The sequence below is a fragment of the Erpetoichthys calabaricus genome, chromosome 8, assembly GCF_900747795.2.
Source record: "Erpetoichthys calabaricus chromosome 8, fErpCal1.3, whole genome shotgun sequence".
In the NCBI taxonomy this organism is placed as follows: domain Eukaryota; kingdom Metazoa; phylum Chordata; class Cladistia; order Polypteriformes; family Polypteridae; genus Erpetoichthys; species Erpetoichthys calabaricus.
The window spans coordinates 104,006,019-104,023,090 of NC_041401.2; the positions used below are offsets into that span (position 1 = coordinate 104,006,019).

The following is a 17,072-nucleotide window of genomic DNA, read 5'->3' on the forward strand; positions in this document are numbered from 1 at the left end:
TTTAAAATACATAGTATCATATATGAAAACAATGTTTTGTCAAATTTTAATTTTCAACACATTTATTAAAAATTACAAGTTTTTTCAATACAAAATATATAGTTTGAATAAGAAAAAATGATCAAGAATTCTAATATGATTAATCATTCTTTATTATTAATCAGAGCTATTAATCAATTAATGTGAAGCAACTGTATAACTACATTCGGTGGCTTTATTTTTGGTTCCAATTATTTGACTAAAATAAGTAGTTTGTTTCTTAAAGCCAGAAACAGCTCTTTTTATAGCTTCACTTTTCTCATCAGAGTTTTTAAACGTGGACTGATGTTTAGTTTGATAATGTCTTTGTACACTTGACGTACGACACACGACAGTTTTACAGCATAGCACACACACAGCACGATCCTTTTGTTGTACAAATCCATATTCATTCGTCCAAGCGTCTTGAAAAGAGTGAACATCAAGTTTTTGTCTTTTATGAGTCATTTTAGGGCAGTATATTACTTAATAATAACAAGAGGTTTGCTTTAATGTACCATGGCCTGTACTGAACACATGGTTTCCATTTACATGTGAGTAACATACGCAAAACGTAGGTGAGGGCACGAACACGTGCGCTGTAATTAAAATATAATTTTTTATTATATTTCAATTCAATCAGAGTACCACTGAAAATCATGCTGTAGGTTGCCAACCCCTGGCCTAGAAGAAAGTAATAAGTACAGGTCAAGTGAGTCAGTGGTGGGGACTGACCTATAAGTCATGGAATTTATAGTCCGGCAGCTTCAGCCACTTGGTCACACTACCCATCAGGTCCAGGTAAACAAAGAGTCAAATTGTAAACTCAAATAAGCATCAGAATAAGGGATTGGTTATAATATCAATGTGCAACAATCTAGACCCTATAAGCTCTGAGCTTTGCAGGCCCTAAATATCACCCAGGAGCTTGAATCGTATACATTACTTACCTATTACTTTCTTCTGTTACTTTCTATAACACTATTTGCAAATTAATTTACTAGGTTTCCTCAGTTTTATACTTATTCTAGTCAGCCTTTTATGCCTTGGCTTACTTTAGCAGACTTGAGGTTACATAAATATAAAATAATTAAAAGAAAAGAATATGTAGAAAATGCCTATACAAACCAATTACCTTTTAAAGATGACTACAGAATGATGTGATGGTGACTAATGAATGGACATTACTGAGACTGGTTCTCATTTTACTTCCTCATAACTCTACATAAAAAAAATGATAAAACGCTGTTAAGCCTGTCAAATTCAATTACAGAGAACTGTGGATGACTTGCCTTCCCGCTACTGTTTTATTGCAGGAAAATGAAAATATTCATGTCTTTTAGCCATAGTTCTTTTCTGCAATTATTGTAGAGTGCACTGGACTCCTAAGTGTAACTCTGCTTAATAAGAATAAATTGAATTGAACTGAAGTTCAGTGGTTAAGAAGCAAGACAGAGGCAGACATCTTTTTCGCCAAGCCATGGAACTCTGAAGCCTGCCTTCTTGCCTTACATTTCTGTTAGTGACAGAGCAATTAAAAACATTCAATCACAACAGGCTCACAAAAATCAAGAAACACACTTGGAAAACAAACAAATTCATGTCCTCCATGATTAGATTCATGCCAAGAGCTTTGTCAGTAAAGTTGGCTTTGGTTTGGTGAAGCTGTAGCACACCATATGACAACGTGAAGAAACCTTGCATATCATCTGCTGTGATGCTTGCGCATACATTTCCCAATCCAGGGGTTAAAGCAGGTTTAAAATGGGGTGAAGGGGCCCTTCTTGTGGAAGCACAGAAACGGATAACACTGTTGGTTACCAATGGCAAAACAGACTTCCTCCATTGTCTGCATCATACATTTTACTGTATTTCCTCATTTAAGCATAACAAATTGAGACTGGGTTCTCATAAAGTCCAGTATTTGTGCCAATTTGATGCATTCATTTGTATGTGAACCATTGAACAAACGTGAAGGCTTTGTAGCCCCAAGCTGAGATTCACTTTACTTTTATTTACTCTAACTTCTCCAGCATGTTTTTCCTCTGTCCACCTCTAATAACAGAATTAACCCAGTGGACATGTGGTATGCTCCGCCACTCTTTAAATATACCCTCCAAAAGAAAATAAACAGGGGTAATCCCTGAATATCTTATTTGGGTGAAAAGCTGAGACTTTTCTCTCTGGACTTTGATTGTTACGAGGGGCAGACAGACACACAGAAAATTAATAAAGAAACAGGGATCAGATGAAGTACTCCATTCTTCTGTCACTGACAGCACTCTGGAGGTCAATGTTGTTGCCCATGCAGTGATTGAATCCACTATCATGACGTTCCTTGACATTTGTAGACTGGTGACTTCTATACTGGTGGATGAAGCAAGCTGTTGTTGCCATGACACAGACAACGATGATAATCACCAAAATAATAATGCCTGCAACAAGAGAAAACAAAGTAAGTAATTTTAAAGGAAGAAAGAGCTGCAGATGATGAATATCCATGGTAATGATGGGCATGATGGAAAAATATGCCCACAATATGTATAAAGCTTAAAGTCTTAAATATACTAATACCCAAATTAAAACCATGTTCACACTTCAAAGAAAACAATCTAACCACAGAGGGAAAGCTACATATTTTCTGGTTTAGAAATAAACGGCTGATTTATGATTCAGTAGTAGTATTCTTAGAAATCGCCATAGTCAATGGGTGGACCTCTCTTGTAGTGTCTTAAATTGGTTTGAGTCCTACCTGGCAGGTAGAAAATTCTTTGTTAGTTGTGGTAATTATACTTCAAAGACACATGATATTCTATATGGTGTTCCACAAGGCTGTATCCTGGGTCTGCTGCTCTTTTCGATTTACATGCTTCCGTTAGGCCAGATTATCTCAAGGCATAACATGAGCTACCACAGCTATGCTGATGACACACAACTGTATTTATCAATAGTGCCTGATCTCTTTGGGGTATTCTAGTTACTGAGAGAAAGAAAGGGAAAAAGGGTATCTAGGACAACTTTGTCAATCCTGGGACTGCTTGTTTTCTCTAATATCTGAATAATGTGATAAAAGAGTCACTTCTGCACCCTGTTGCTCATTGACAGACTGTCTTGATTTTTTAACATTGGACTGCTATTGTGACAATTTCATCTAGACTTTAGATTTCTACTCCTCAGATCAAGCCAACTGGGCTTTGCCCCTTTTGATAGGCTTTCAGTGTACAAAAAGCCTAATCATCTAAAAGAACACACATTACAGATGTAAATGCAGATCCAACTTAAGCTCAGTGCTGCAGAGTTCATAAGCACCACCTCCTAATGACAACAGACTGGTTAAAATGGTAAGATGGCTAATGGATGGACTATAAAACAGTTATTCATAGTGGGGCTGTGGTCTACCTGGTTTAACGCATCTGGCGAGAAAAACACTGAAACATTTGATAATTTCTTTTTGTAATGTATTCTTTCAACATTTATTTAATCAACTCTCTGAACATTCTATAAGAGATTGCATTTTTACTTAGTGTCCTCTTTGGAAGATGTTTTCAACTATGTAGTTGAAATGTACTCCAACACTGATTGAAAAAGAAAATGACTAAGTGAACAGTCCATCAGTCTCTTAACATAAAGAGTGCACATGAAACAGCAGCACTTCGGTTTAAATTAGCAAGAAGCTTATGTGCGTATGTGTTTACGCTAATTTTCTACCTAAGAGAACCTTCTAATCAGTATTTGAAGGCCTCTAGTATGAAAAATTATAGTAAAGAGGGAAGTGTGATGATCACCTTGAGACTTTTAAATGTAGTCCTACTTTTTAAATAAAATATTCTAAGAATGGCAGGGCTAAAATTATATATTTATAGTTGTTACCAACAAGGTCCAAATGCAAGGTGAAGGGAAATGGGGCTCATTGAAGTCTAAAAGTGCATAGATGTGTGTTATGGTGGGTAGTAAAGGGGGTAGGGTGGGTAGTAAAGGGGGTAGCAAAACATGTGAGGGTCAAGATAGGAAATACCCTGCTATCAGATTGTCAGAGAAGAGGGAGACAATACGAGGTATTCTCTGTGTTGGCATGGCTCACGTTAGTGTGGGAGAGGACATTAATGTCACTGTAGGTCATTTTGCTAGACTGAACCTGGAAATTTGACCACTTTTTTCTATGTATAAGCATAGCTGGAAGTTCTTAGCAATTACATTAGCTGTTGACCTGGAAATTTACTCAACACACTAGACTTCATCATTATTCATAATCTGGGGATATCCTGCGTATGTGAAAGTGCAATAGTACTCAGTCTGAAGGAAACCAAAACACAAGTGACTCTTTAAAGGAATGTATATGTAATATGCATTTCTGGGTAGAGATGCTTTGAATACCTGATTATGATTTAATGGTTTGCATTTATTTATCTTTCTGTTTTCTGAACATGCTTATTCCAATTTGGGGTAATGGGAAACCAGCAGCAGAAGGCATTGACACAAATGTTAATGGTAAAGTGCTTAGTTAGAACAGTAAACAGTGTAATAAGTGTAATAAGCTTGGAGGCCCAAAATATTTGAGGAAATAGTGGGGAGAATGAAAAAAATAATTAAGGAAATAGACAAAGGCTCAAAATCTGAAAAGAGCAAAATCTACCAAAAAACATCAGACAAAAATCATACCTTAAAAAGCAAGCAAAAAAGTCCTTAACACTAGAATTACCAGAGCCTACGAAAAAACTCTGTAAATGTGTCGATAAGCAGCAAGCAGCCTGCTATCACATCTCCCCATCGCCACACAGTTTTCTCAGCTCAAGTCTGTTTACCTGCAGTGTCAGTTGCTCGGAGTGAGAAGTCAAGCAAAATGACACCTTTTATAAATACTATATCGTTATTTGGAACACATGCATTTCATCTGTGTTCCGTGTCTACAACAATCTATGTACAGTAAACACATCGTTAAAACAGAAACGTTTTTCATGTTTTAGTAATAATTGACAAAATGTCGACATGAAGTGTATAATGTGTTAAGCCAGAAGTCCAAATATCAAATAAACATTTTCACACTTTTTTTTCTTGCCTTTATTCCAATAGTTTGGCTACTTTGGCTTTTTTGCTTCCCTGGTGTGTACATTCGTCCAATTCATATCCTCCTCTGCTATCTCTAACCATCTTTATACAGTATTATCAATTTGTGCAATATTTTGCCTGCTGGCTTCAGCTAAAGGATCTGCTTTCTGATGTGATCCTTTGGTTGCCTGAGGACACGTCTAAACTATCATAGTCTATGCTCTCTGGCCTTTTGTAAAATTCCTAGGCTCTTCCATATCATTTTATTTTCTATCTAGAATATTTCATTGACCCTCATTTCAGTTTCGGACAGCCAATGTTCCTGCCTTTTACTGAGGGATCAGTGTTTGCTTCGATACAACAGAACTGAGTGTATCATAAATTTTAATCTTGAGTTAATTAGTCGTTATGTGCTTATCAACTTCAGAGTTTTTTCCACTTCACACTTGCTGCTGCAATTCTAGTTTTTATGTTCATGTTTAAAGAAGATGCTTTTTCCACAACTGAAATCATGTACTTGAAGGCATCCATTCTAATGATGTTTAAGTTTTATTAATTCAGTTCTTCTTTGTGCCTGACTTGACAACGTTAAAAAATCTGAAATAATTCAATTGATTTTGCTTCTTTTTGAAATAAAAAAAAATAAGTGAACAACCTTTTCATTTTTCAGTTTCCCTATCCTTTCTTTATAAAATGATCTTGATCAGTTTCCCTATCCTTTCTTTATAAAATGATCTTGATTGCTTCTTTAGTTGCTGCATGTGCAATGCCTGTTAACAGCAAACTGTTCCTAACAATCAACTTAGAAAAACCAAACATCCACATACACAACAACAAGAAGATAAATAGAGGCAAAAGTCAAATTTGTAAGTAGAAATTACAAATACACATCCAACAGAATACTACAAATGAGCAAAATCAAGTAAATGTGATTTTGATTCTTTATTATTTTACATGTATTCATAAATAAATGTTGCTTTTTGGACAAATCTTCCAAAAATGTTTATACTATATGAGTGTGCCTATTATGTAAGAAAGCAAGTAAAATAAACCTTGATTAAGCTTCAGGATGTTTAATGAAAAAATACTTTCTTTTCCATTTTTCTTGCTACAAGAGGAGATTTCTCACACATAACTGTAAAAAATATTATTTGGATCCATTACCTTGGTCCTATCTGTAATATGTCTGATGTCACTTATGACAACATTCATCTTAATGATGCAATATCAAATATTTTATCAAACAGGATATTACAGTATTTTATCATCCAACCTTTAATGCAAGTGACATTTTTTCAGTTCAACAAATCATAAAACACTGTGACATTTAGTTATTCACTGGCAAGCAAAATGAATTGGTTGTTTTTTTGTGGAGAAAAAAAGACAAAGCAGTTCTGGTAGCATGCTACTTTGAGTTTTTGTGTTTATCTGAAAATATTATATTCTATATATCAAATGTGCCTGAGCACAAATTTACAGTTTCAAGATTCAAACATATACTGCTTTATTAAAACCCAAAGTTGTTTATATGTAAGATTCAACAACATAGATAAAATAACAGTTTAATAGTGAGGATTTGATGTGTTTTATGTCACCATCAGTTATTTTTATTGTAATTTTGTACTACATAAGCTCATATGAAGTTAAGTAAAAGTCTGCTTGTTTTTAGTCACTAACACAAAATTCAAGTTTAAACATTCAGCATTACTACACAAGCCTACATTCATTATTGACTAATGTAGTGACTGATGCCATCTGCTTTTTAAAAGTGTTATCTGTAGGGAATCATTTGGTCATCAGTCCAGAAACAACTAATTATAAAAATAGGGGTTTAAGTATCTAAGGGAAAATAAGATTGTTATAGCCAAAATGTCAAGGAACATACTGAACAGCACCTACTAGAACAATAGTACATCACATGGTGACAGACTAATTTTGTAAAAATTAACATAATATATCAATGGATCAATCTTAGGTTAATTTCCTGAAGTGGCCAAGTTTTCATAAACAGGCATCATTTATGAAAAGACAGCAAAGTATCTGACAATTTTAATTATAATTAAGGAAAAAATGTGAATTAGTCTAAGCTGCCCTAATTCGGGATGTTCATAAGAATTGTAATGATTTACTTGAGGTGAGGAGTACATACAACAAGAGTAGCTGCATCATATATTTGAAATATTAAAATGTGGGTTTCATCTTAAATGTTTAAAATACAAAAGTCCTTGATTGTAACAGAAATTTGTAATTTTCCAGCCTCTGACAGTGCTCCATAGAGGGCTAGATCCTTAGTAAAGAATCAAAAATAACATCATATTCATAATAGCTGACCTTAAAATAGTCTAACACACCACACAAACTCCACATGCTTATGCTTGAAATTTACCAGTTTTAACCTTCAGGGTGTGATACTTGAGAGGGCTAGGACCTCCAGTATAGAATCAGCTATCAAAAATATAATCATACATGATCAGCAACCTTGAAATAGCATAAAATGACACTCCACATGCTCATATTACCAATCCCAATTTTTCCAAAGTTTTGTGAAAAAGAGAAATTTTGACCCCATGTATCCCATTGGGGGAGAACCCCAAGGGTCGGTTCATGTGTTATACACAATTTTAAATCCATCAGATCATTTCTGCTGAAGACACCTATTGATTTAGTCATTATCATGAGGGTGTAATTTTCTGGACAAAACATGAAAGTGGAGAAGGCATTTGTCAGAATGATCTAGCCACTTCTCTAGAGGGTGGTAGAAATAATGGACTTTGGCCCTTGTTTTATTAATATGACTAAAACCATGTACTCTTCTCTGTCTTTATTCCTAATTACTAATTTGAATTACCCCCCCCCCCACACACACACACACACACACTTTCGTACTAACAAAAGAACCAGAAATGGATGCCCCCTATTCCCACTTTTATTCAACCTCTCTCTTGAACCTCTTGTTGTTGCTATTCACTCCTCCAAAAACATTTCCCTAATTTATATTAATAATTCTTCTCATAAGATCTCCTTGCATGCATATGATGTATTATTCTTTTTAGGTAACTATTGCATGTCCTTAATAGTTTTAACAATTTTGAAACCCTGTCTGTTTATAAAATTAATTACAGTAAATCTTCTCTTCCCCTCATAATCCTCTACATCATCCCTTTGCCATCTCTGTCTCCATTCCTTGGACTTATTTGTTTCGATAACTGGGCTTAGATGTATCTTCCTCTCTCCAAGACCTAACCTCAAAACTTTTGCATGTCTTTAGGGATAGTAAAGATTATATTTCCCTTGGTTACACCTTCCTTTACCCTTTTAAGCCAGGCTTCCAATTATAAAGATGATTGTCCTTCCCTGTTTTAATTTTGTTAGTGACATGATTCACCTGCCTCCCCCACCCAGATATCGGACTGAGGTCAGATCTATGTTATCCCCATTTCTGTGGAATGGAAAACATCCCTCAGTCAGACATACTACATTGATTCATTCAAGGTCAGATGGAGGGGTCTCTTTCCTGCAGACCTAGAATTATATTACTTGGCATTCACCCGCAGACAAATCTGAAATTTGATTAATTTAGCCACATATCCTCTGATGTGGCCTCTATTAGAAATCAATTACACTGTTTCCTAGTCCCTTTCCACTGTCTAATTTACTTCTTAAAAGATTAAAGCATTGCCCACCACATTAGGTCCCATTGTATCTTATGCCTTTCATGTGTGGCACTGAGTTAAAAAACTTTTAGGCATATCTCTGAAGTGGCATAGTCTCACTTAGTTATTTCACAACATTAATAATATTGGAGATTGCCCCATCTCCTTTCCCCAATAGGCTGCATAGGGTATTTGCATACTGCATGATATCTTTAGTTTAGGAGGAATGTAGACATTCCAATTTCTTAGGTTCAGATATTCAATTCCTCCTAATTCCTTCTTTTTATTTCAGCTACAGTTAGTTTTTAGGACATGTGAAGTGCCATTACACTCCCCCATATCCACCCATCCCCTTTTCACTTTTGCCTCATTCCTCTCATCTAAATCCAAACCAGTATGCCTTGTATATGCACTGTTTATTATCTCTCAAATCTCTCCCAAATGTGTTTTTAATTGTCTCCGGGATCTCCCTAAAAGCCAACCATTGTGCAGGAATTCCATTTTCTAAAACATTAAAAAAATCTTGAAAAAATCCTGATCACCACCACACACAATTTTAAATTGTACATCATTTATATACTACTCCACTAGCCCCTGATTCTCTATGCTACCTTTGCTCCCTCTGTGCTCTTGGAACCTTCCTCCACATGTTCTGGGACTGTCACCCCATGACATCTTGTTGTAGTGTGAAATTTGCATATAAGTTGATAAATATTTGTATGCCTTTATTTGTATGGTTAAGTACCACTTCCCCCATTTAGGACTAAGTCTCTTTGTAATATTACGACTGGGTTGGGGGAAGTGCCTCAAACAAGTTTGGCAAGTGATTCTCTGCAGGACTCAGTCAACCCCCGCATGGAGGCCAATTATCTAGCTGGCAAGCTTCACCTTAACAAATGGTTTTGGGGGTAGGTGTGAAGGTATTCTGTGCCCCATTGGTCTGAAGTATGGCTGTTTTGGAATTGGCTAGTATCAGAAGCCATTAAGTACCATGACACCCTATTGGCTGTAGAGTTTGGACAGAGAATCTATAAATTTGCTTGCTTTACCACTCCCTCTCTCTCTCTTACCAACTGATGAAAGAGCATCTCACACACCATGAACTGAAAAGGACAACACAATGAAGAGCACAGCTTGGCAGCCATATTGAGATAGGCATGTGGCCTGTTCTGAAGAAAGCTGACCAGAAATGAGGTCTTAACTAGAGACATTTTAAGTATCTAACAAGTCTGTTTGCCGCCTGAAACTACACATCAGCATTTATCAGGCTGTATGGTTGCCAATATTCAAATGTACTTTGCATATTGTTATTATTTTTGAATATTATCAATAATACATTATTTACGTTGTAACTTAACTCCTGCTTGTCTTTTACTACACCTAATTGCCTGAGGTTATAAATGTGGAAGGGAAGGTGGGGAGAAGTTATATGGTACAATACATTATAAACAGTGGTAAGTCTGTGAGATTTGAGGCATTCTGACAAATGCTACATATTAATAATACAGAAGGGGAAAGTAGAGTAATATACTGCTCTACCAAGACAAAACACTTCTCTTTGGTCCTATGTTGATCACTTTCTCTCTTTAATTCTTTCATACCATATCCCTCTGTCTCCTCATGTGTCATTGCTACTGCATTTTTCCTCCTTATCTTTCTTTTCTCTCCAGCAGTGGATTATAATATTGACTCTGTTGAAAGGAACATTAGCTTCATGCTGGAAACATCCTGAACTGTGCTGTCCCCTCATCTGGGATTTTTTTTTTCCATAATCTGTTACATTTAGAACTTTAAGCTGCCTGGATGAACCACTTGCCCAGCTCCACTACTCAGACTTGGACTATTGAAACTCAGTTAGTTAAGGAGTGGGTAGTGGTTGGCCCACAAATCAAGTTTATTTCACTTTCCTTTTCTTCCTCTGTTCTTGTTTTTGTCTATATGGCTAAAAGGTACCACGTGTTACCTAGGTCTCCATTTCCTATATGACTCCTGATTTGAGAAACAACCTTTCAGTTCGTTGCTTTTCAGGGCAGATGAGAGGGTGCAGTTTCACTGGAGGGTGGGTGCTTATCATTATTATTGTTTCTGCTTATTATATTATTATATTCTATTGTTTTATTACTTGGACACATGCTTTATGTGCATTTGAATGTATATTACATTACTTTGTCTTATTCTGGCCAATAAAAATGTAATAAAAAAAAAAAAGATGTTGAATGGTATATCATATGTGGGAGTTTTCTTGTTCTGGTAAAACAGGAGGCACTGGACAAAAAAACTGTAATGCTTTCAATGCTTTCATAAGAAATTGTTATGAACACAATATCGTACACTAGACTTTTTAATGAATTATCTTTTTTGCTGCACTATTTTTATTACTGTTTCTCCATTATTTATTACTAGCAAAATACCCGCGCTTCGCAGCGGAGAAGTAGTGTGTTAAAGAGGTTATGAAAAAAAAAGGAAACATTTTAAAAATAACGTAACATGATTGTCAATGTAATTGTGTTGTCATTGTTATGAGTGTTGCTGTGTTTTATATATATAAAATACACACACACACATATAAACACATATACATATACACATATATATATCATTTCCCATTGGGATTAATAAAGTATCTATCTATCTATCTATCTATCTATCTATCTATCTATCTATCTATCTATCTATCTATCTATCTATCTATCTATCTATCTATCTATCTATCTACATATATATATATATATATATATATATATATATATACATATACACATCCACATATCAACATATATATATACACATATATACACACATACACGCTTTATGGGTGATGATTGTTTTACTCTTTTTATGTTTATTTTATTTTATTGTAGAATCAACTCCTATCTGCGCACAGCAGGGCAGCCGTGGGCGGATGCGTATGGTGTATTCACTCCATGTTATCGTGCATTGCGCTGTCAGTGGTATTTTGATAAAAGAATTTGAACAACATATAAGAAGCGTATAAATTATTAAACAGTAAAACATTAACATTTAAGAAGTAAAGTTATCTCTGAGATCTTGCTTTTTTCGGTTCAAGGCTTCATAAGCTCTTTTATGTTGTATGGTGTACTTATCCGAAACCATCATCTTTGAATGTTGCAAGACTTTCGCCTTGTATGTAGATCGGGGTAATTACATTCATTGCATTCCTAGTCTGAATCACAATCTGATTGTATGGGTGGTCACCTGGCACTGTAGGGTTGCCACCCGTCCTTTAAAATACAGAATCGTTTGAGAATGAAATTGCGCGTCCCGTTTTGAATCAATACTGGACGGGATTTATCCCGTATTTTTTTTATCATTTTTTTTTTAAAGCAGCGTCTCATGCAAATCATCCCACACGCATTTTATAAAGATGCCTTCTTTCCTACTTTTGATTGGGTAATACTTGATGTCATTGTTAGTTTGATTGGTGTTTTTAACTGTCCAGTGAGGAGGGCGTGTCTTTTAAGTAGAGTCTGCAAAGTGTTGGCACTGAGATGTGGCGTCAGCGCCATAGTTGAAGCCCTTAACGTTGTGGTGAGCAAGTCGGCTAACATCCGCCATGTGCCGTCTTTCAGTTGCGAGAAGCAGATCATAGAATGGTTGAAACTGTTGCCCCTAACGTTGCGCCACGGCGTGTGGTTCGTTTATACCTCGTGTCTTCTCATGAAACTTTTATCTCGCGAATATGTTATTGCAATCCGCAGCGGGAGCGTTTCTGTAAACTTAATTTAAACTTACGTTTTACACCGTGCTTTGTTTCCCTTATGAACATGCTTGCATGCTTAACTCGCTCCGTTCTCAATTGTTTAATTAATTTTTTGCTCTTCGCTGTTTGCGGCTGTTCCTCCATTTCCCCCTACTTCGTTCTTTTATCTCGCGAATATGTTATTGCAATCCTTAACGGGAGCGTTTCAATAAACTGATTGAAAATAGTTTTGCATTTACCTTTTTAGTAAAAGGCGAGCTTTTAAGCCTGAGAAATCACCCCGTAAATGCACACGTTTAATTGGACATGTGTTAATATGTATGGTTACACAGTATTAAAAGACAGTGAACAACGTCAGTTACCTTTCTTCCCACGTTTGATAAAAGGTGAGCTTTTAAGCCTGAGAAATCACCCCGTAAATGCACACGTTTAATTGCACATGTGTTAATATGTATGCTTACACAGTATTAAAAGACAGTCAAAAATTAACGTCATTTACCTTCGTTCCCGCGTGTGACTCGTGCTGTAAATGTCTTCCTTGTTTTTAGTTCACGTGATTACGTAGGAGGCGTGATGACGCGATACGTGACTCCGCCTCCTCCATTACAGTGTATGGACAAAAAATATGTTCCAGTTATGACCATTACGCTTTGAATTTCGAAATGAAACCTGCCTAACTTTTGTAAGTAAGCTGTAAGGAATGAGCCTGCCAAATTTCAGCCTTCTACCTACACGGGAAGTTGGAGAATTAGTGATGAGTGAGTCAGTGAGTGAGTGAGTCAGTCAGTCAGTGAGGGCTTTGCCTTTTATTAGTATAGATAACCATATGGGTGTAAAATGTTTAATAACTAGGTTTAGGAATGCTATTTTAGGTTTTCAAAAAGAATATTTATTTTCTTCCTCTGTTTTATAACACACAATCACCATCAATGACAGTGTGGCAGTCGGCTGGGGGCTTATGCCCAGCCGGGACGCCTGGAAGGACCGGGAGAGGGATTATACCTCCCCTGGGCCATGAGAGGGCAGCCGCCCTGGTCTGTATGGGGGCCACAGGAAACAAGCATGGAAGCTCAACCCTAATGGGGCCTGTGGCCACCACAAGGGGGTGCCCGGAGGATTGAGGAGCCCTGGATGGCAGCACTTCCATCACACCCGGAAGTGCTGCCGGAAGGAATACCAGAGTGCTTCCAGGTGCTCATGCAGCACTTCCGCCACACCAGGAAGTGCCGCAGGAAGATTGTTAGAGGGCACCTGGGGCACATCTGGGTGGATATAAAAGAGGCCGCCTTCCTCCAGTCATGAGCCAGAGTCGGGAGGAAGAAGACAAAGCTCGGAGGAGAGGAGTAGAGGCGGTGGAAGAAGGACCAGAAAGAGGCCCAGACTTTGGAAGGGTGTTTGGTGCAGGGGCACTATGTTGTGTGCGGGACTTTATAAAATAAACGTGTGTGATTCAGGACTTCCAGTGTCTGTTTGTGTTGGTGTCCGGGCTGGTTTTTCACAACAGAAACCTTGTAATAAGTGTTCCAAGGTGTTTGACTGAGTAGCTGAGAACTAGAGGCAACTAACTAATTAATATTATTAATTATTAATAATATAGAATTTCAATGTGAAGTAGTAGTTAACACTCTTGGGACTTGTTTTGTCATGGTTTTTGCTCTATAATGAAAAAAAAAGATTGATGGATGGTTGCTTACATGTTTTTATTATTTTTATTAAAGGAAAAAAACTACAACGATAAATAATAAAGGAACATACCTTTACAGGTAAAAAAATGCCCTGATGAAAGTTGTGCAGTTCAAGTAATCTGAGAGAATACAAAATTCACTTTGTCCAATAATAGAGTAATGGCCCAGGAAGTAATATTTTCAGTTTAGTTGTATACAGACTTTAGTGCCATGAACCCCCAGCACAGTATAAAATTCAAAGATTTGTAATAATCAGAGTCCCTAGTACATTTGATGAATGTGTAGAGCAGTAAAGACATTAATCCAAGGAGTATAAAAAAAATGTTGATGATGAAGATAAAAGGGTGAAATGCGGAATAGTGAAGGGTCAAATTACGGTGACAGTAGTTTACTACAAAGATTCTATTCTTTCTTAAGTCTGTAGTCAAAATATAAATTACTCCCCAGCTATTAATACAAAACACTCTTCTTTGAAACAGCCTTTATGCTGTCAGGTGGGAATTACACTAAGAGAGAAAGTATTCCTCTCTCCAATAGTATCTACAACACACACAATATAAATGTATACTCTTGAGATGCTGTGTGTTTTTGTTTCCATCTACTTGTTAGTGTTTCTTGAGGAGCATGTAAACTAATTTCTTCCTATCCCTTTAGGAGCTCCATAGTCCTATAGCTAAAATTGTAATATTCTGAGGGAATTCACATTGGTATGAAAGATTAAAGTTTATTAGAATAAAGAATATCATTATGTTATCCTCAGCATTTATAAATTACTTTATAACCTTCTAGCACAAATCTCTTAACACGCCAACACTTTTCAAGCATTTCAAACATGCATTGTTTGCACCTTACTCGCACTCAGTATAACTTATTGCATGTTATGGACTGACACTGTGCTTATTTTAACATTTAGCTATTGATTCTCTGGGAACAAAACTACCAAACCAAACATTTTGCCACTATTTTGCAAGTAATATTTTAATAACTCTTTTATACACTTCATAAATTTTCTCAAAGCTTAATTCTTTATTCCATAAGTGTTCTGAAAATGCAGACACAAGGGGCTCATGTACTGTACACTTACCTCCGATGAGAAATGGGTCACTTTCTACTGCATTAGCAAGTGGCTTCTTTCCATTATCAACTTTTCCTGCATGATCTAAAATTGCAAAAAGAAATGATGAGTCTCCTTTCCAGAAATGCTGTTTAAGCACATTGTTTTTATCTATTTCTGTGTGATTTAAGTAACAAGAGCTATTTTCTCTTTTCTACTATTATTTTACATTGCAGCTTGACAAGTTGCTTGAGATGATGAGCAAAGACAACAAATAAATTAAAGTCAGCACTTTTAATCAGTGTATACTAGGAAACATGACTCATGACATAATGCAAATTCCCCGAAAAACATTAAATAAACCATGTGAAGAATAAGAGCTACAGATTAAAGAATCCCCTGCCAATGCAGAGTATGAAATAAGCACAATCTCATTAAAATGTAATTAAAAATACAGACATCTCTATTATTATGATCACACTGGTACTAATTCTTTTTCTTTAAGTGCTTTTATTTTGCTTATTATGTGAGTTGGTATTAATAAATAAATGCCCCTTAAATTAAGTGTTTAAATATGACATCATTTTAGAAATAATTTCTGTAGGCTGTGAGGCTAACAATAATGAGGGTGCAGATGTAATACAACTAAATAAAATTTGGAGCAGATGTTCAAAGCAATTTTGGAAATCAGTGGAAAATTTAAATATTTCATGTAGTACCTTTCGCATTAGTAGAAAAATTACATATTTTGAGATACACATTTTGAAAAAAATCTATGGAAGATTAAATGGAAAACAGAAGCATAAGTGGCCTCCCTTAGGCTAATTTTTAAAAAATGTCACAATTGGCATTAATACAGTGTTACAATCAACATTTTAAGGTACTAGAGCTTTGGAAATACAAGAAGGATATGTATAGCCTTTGACTCAAGAACCAATCTGAACGTTATATGCTATTCCAGCAAAGAAATAACAGGCAAGAAGTCAAACTATGCCTTTAAATTAAATATTTAGGGGATCTGGAACTGTTACATGGTGTAAATGGCAATTAAATATTTTAATGTTATTACTTACTTTTGATACAGTGCATCCGGAAAGTATTCACAGTGCATCACTTTTTCCACACTTTGTTATGTTACAGCCTTATTCCAAAATGGATTAAATTCATTTTTTTCCTCAGAATTCTACACACAACACCCCATAATGACAACGTGAAAAAAGTTTACTTGAGGTTTTTGCAAATTTATTAAAAATAAAAAAAACTGAGAAATCACATGTACATAAGTAATAATAATAATTCATTACATTTATATAGCGCTTTTCTCAGTACTCTCCACACAGGGAGGAACCGGGAAGCGAACCCACACTCTTCCACAGTCTCCTTACTGCAAAGCAGCAGCACTACCACTGCGCCACCTGTGAAGTATTCACAGCCTTTGCTCAATACTTTGTCGATGCACCTTTGGCAGCAATTACAGCCTCAAGTCTTTTTGAATATGATGCCACAAGCTTGGCACACCTATCCTTGGCCAGTTTCGCCCATTCCTCTTTGCAGCACCTCTCAAGCTCCATCAGGTTGGATGGGAAGCATCGGTGCACAGCCATTTTAAGATCTCTCCAGAGATGTTCAATTGGATTCAAGTCTGGGCTCTGGCTGGGCCACTCAAGGACATTCACAGAGTTGTCCTGAAGCCACTCCTTTGATATCTTGGCTGTGTGCTCAGGGTCGTTGTCCTGCTGAAAGATGAACCGTCGCCCCAGTCTAAGGTCAAGAGCGCTCTGAAGCAGGTTTTCATCCAGGATGTCTCTGTACATTGCTGCAGTCATCTTTCCCTTTACCCTGACTAGTCTCCCAGTCCCTGCCGCTGAAAAACATCCCCACAGCATGATGCTGCC

The 17,072-nt window shown here is 36.4% G+C and overlaps 1 protein-coding gene across 1 annotated transcript in view; it reads right to left on the reverse strand.

Annotated features, from left to right (window-relative positions):
- Positions 1-954: 954 nt before the first annotated feature.
- Positions 955-17,072, reverse strand: part of LOC114655924 (contactin-associated protein-like 5) — a 557,429-nt gene continuing 541,311 nt past the window's right edge. Inside the window, exons 23-24 of the mRNA XM_028807237.2 lie at positions 15,208-15,282; positions 955-2,453 (exon numbers count right to left, since the gene is read on the reverse strand). Of these exons, the coding sequence (XP_028663070.2) occupies positions 2,263-2,453; positions 15,208-15,282 (266 nt within the window). The 3' untranslated portion in view covers positions 955-2,262. The remainder of the gene's footprint in view (positions 2,454-15,207; positions 15,283-17,072) is intronic.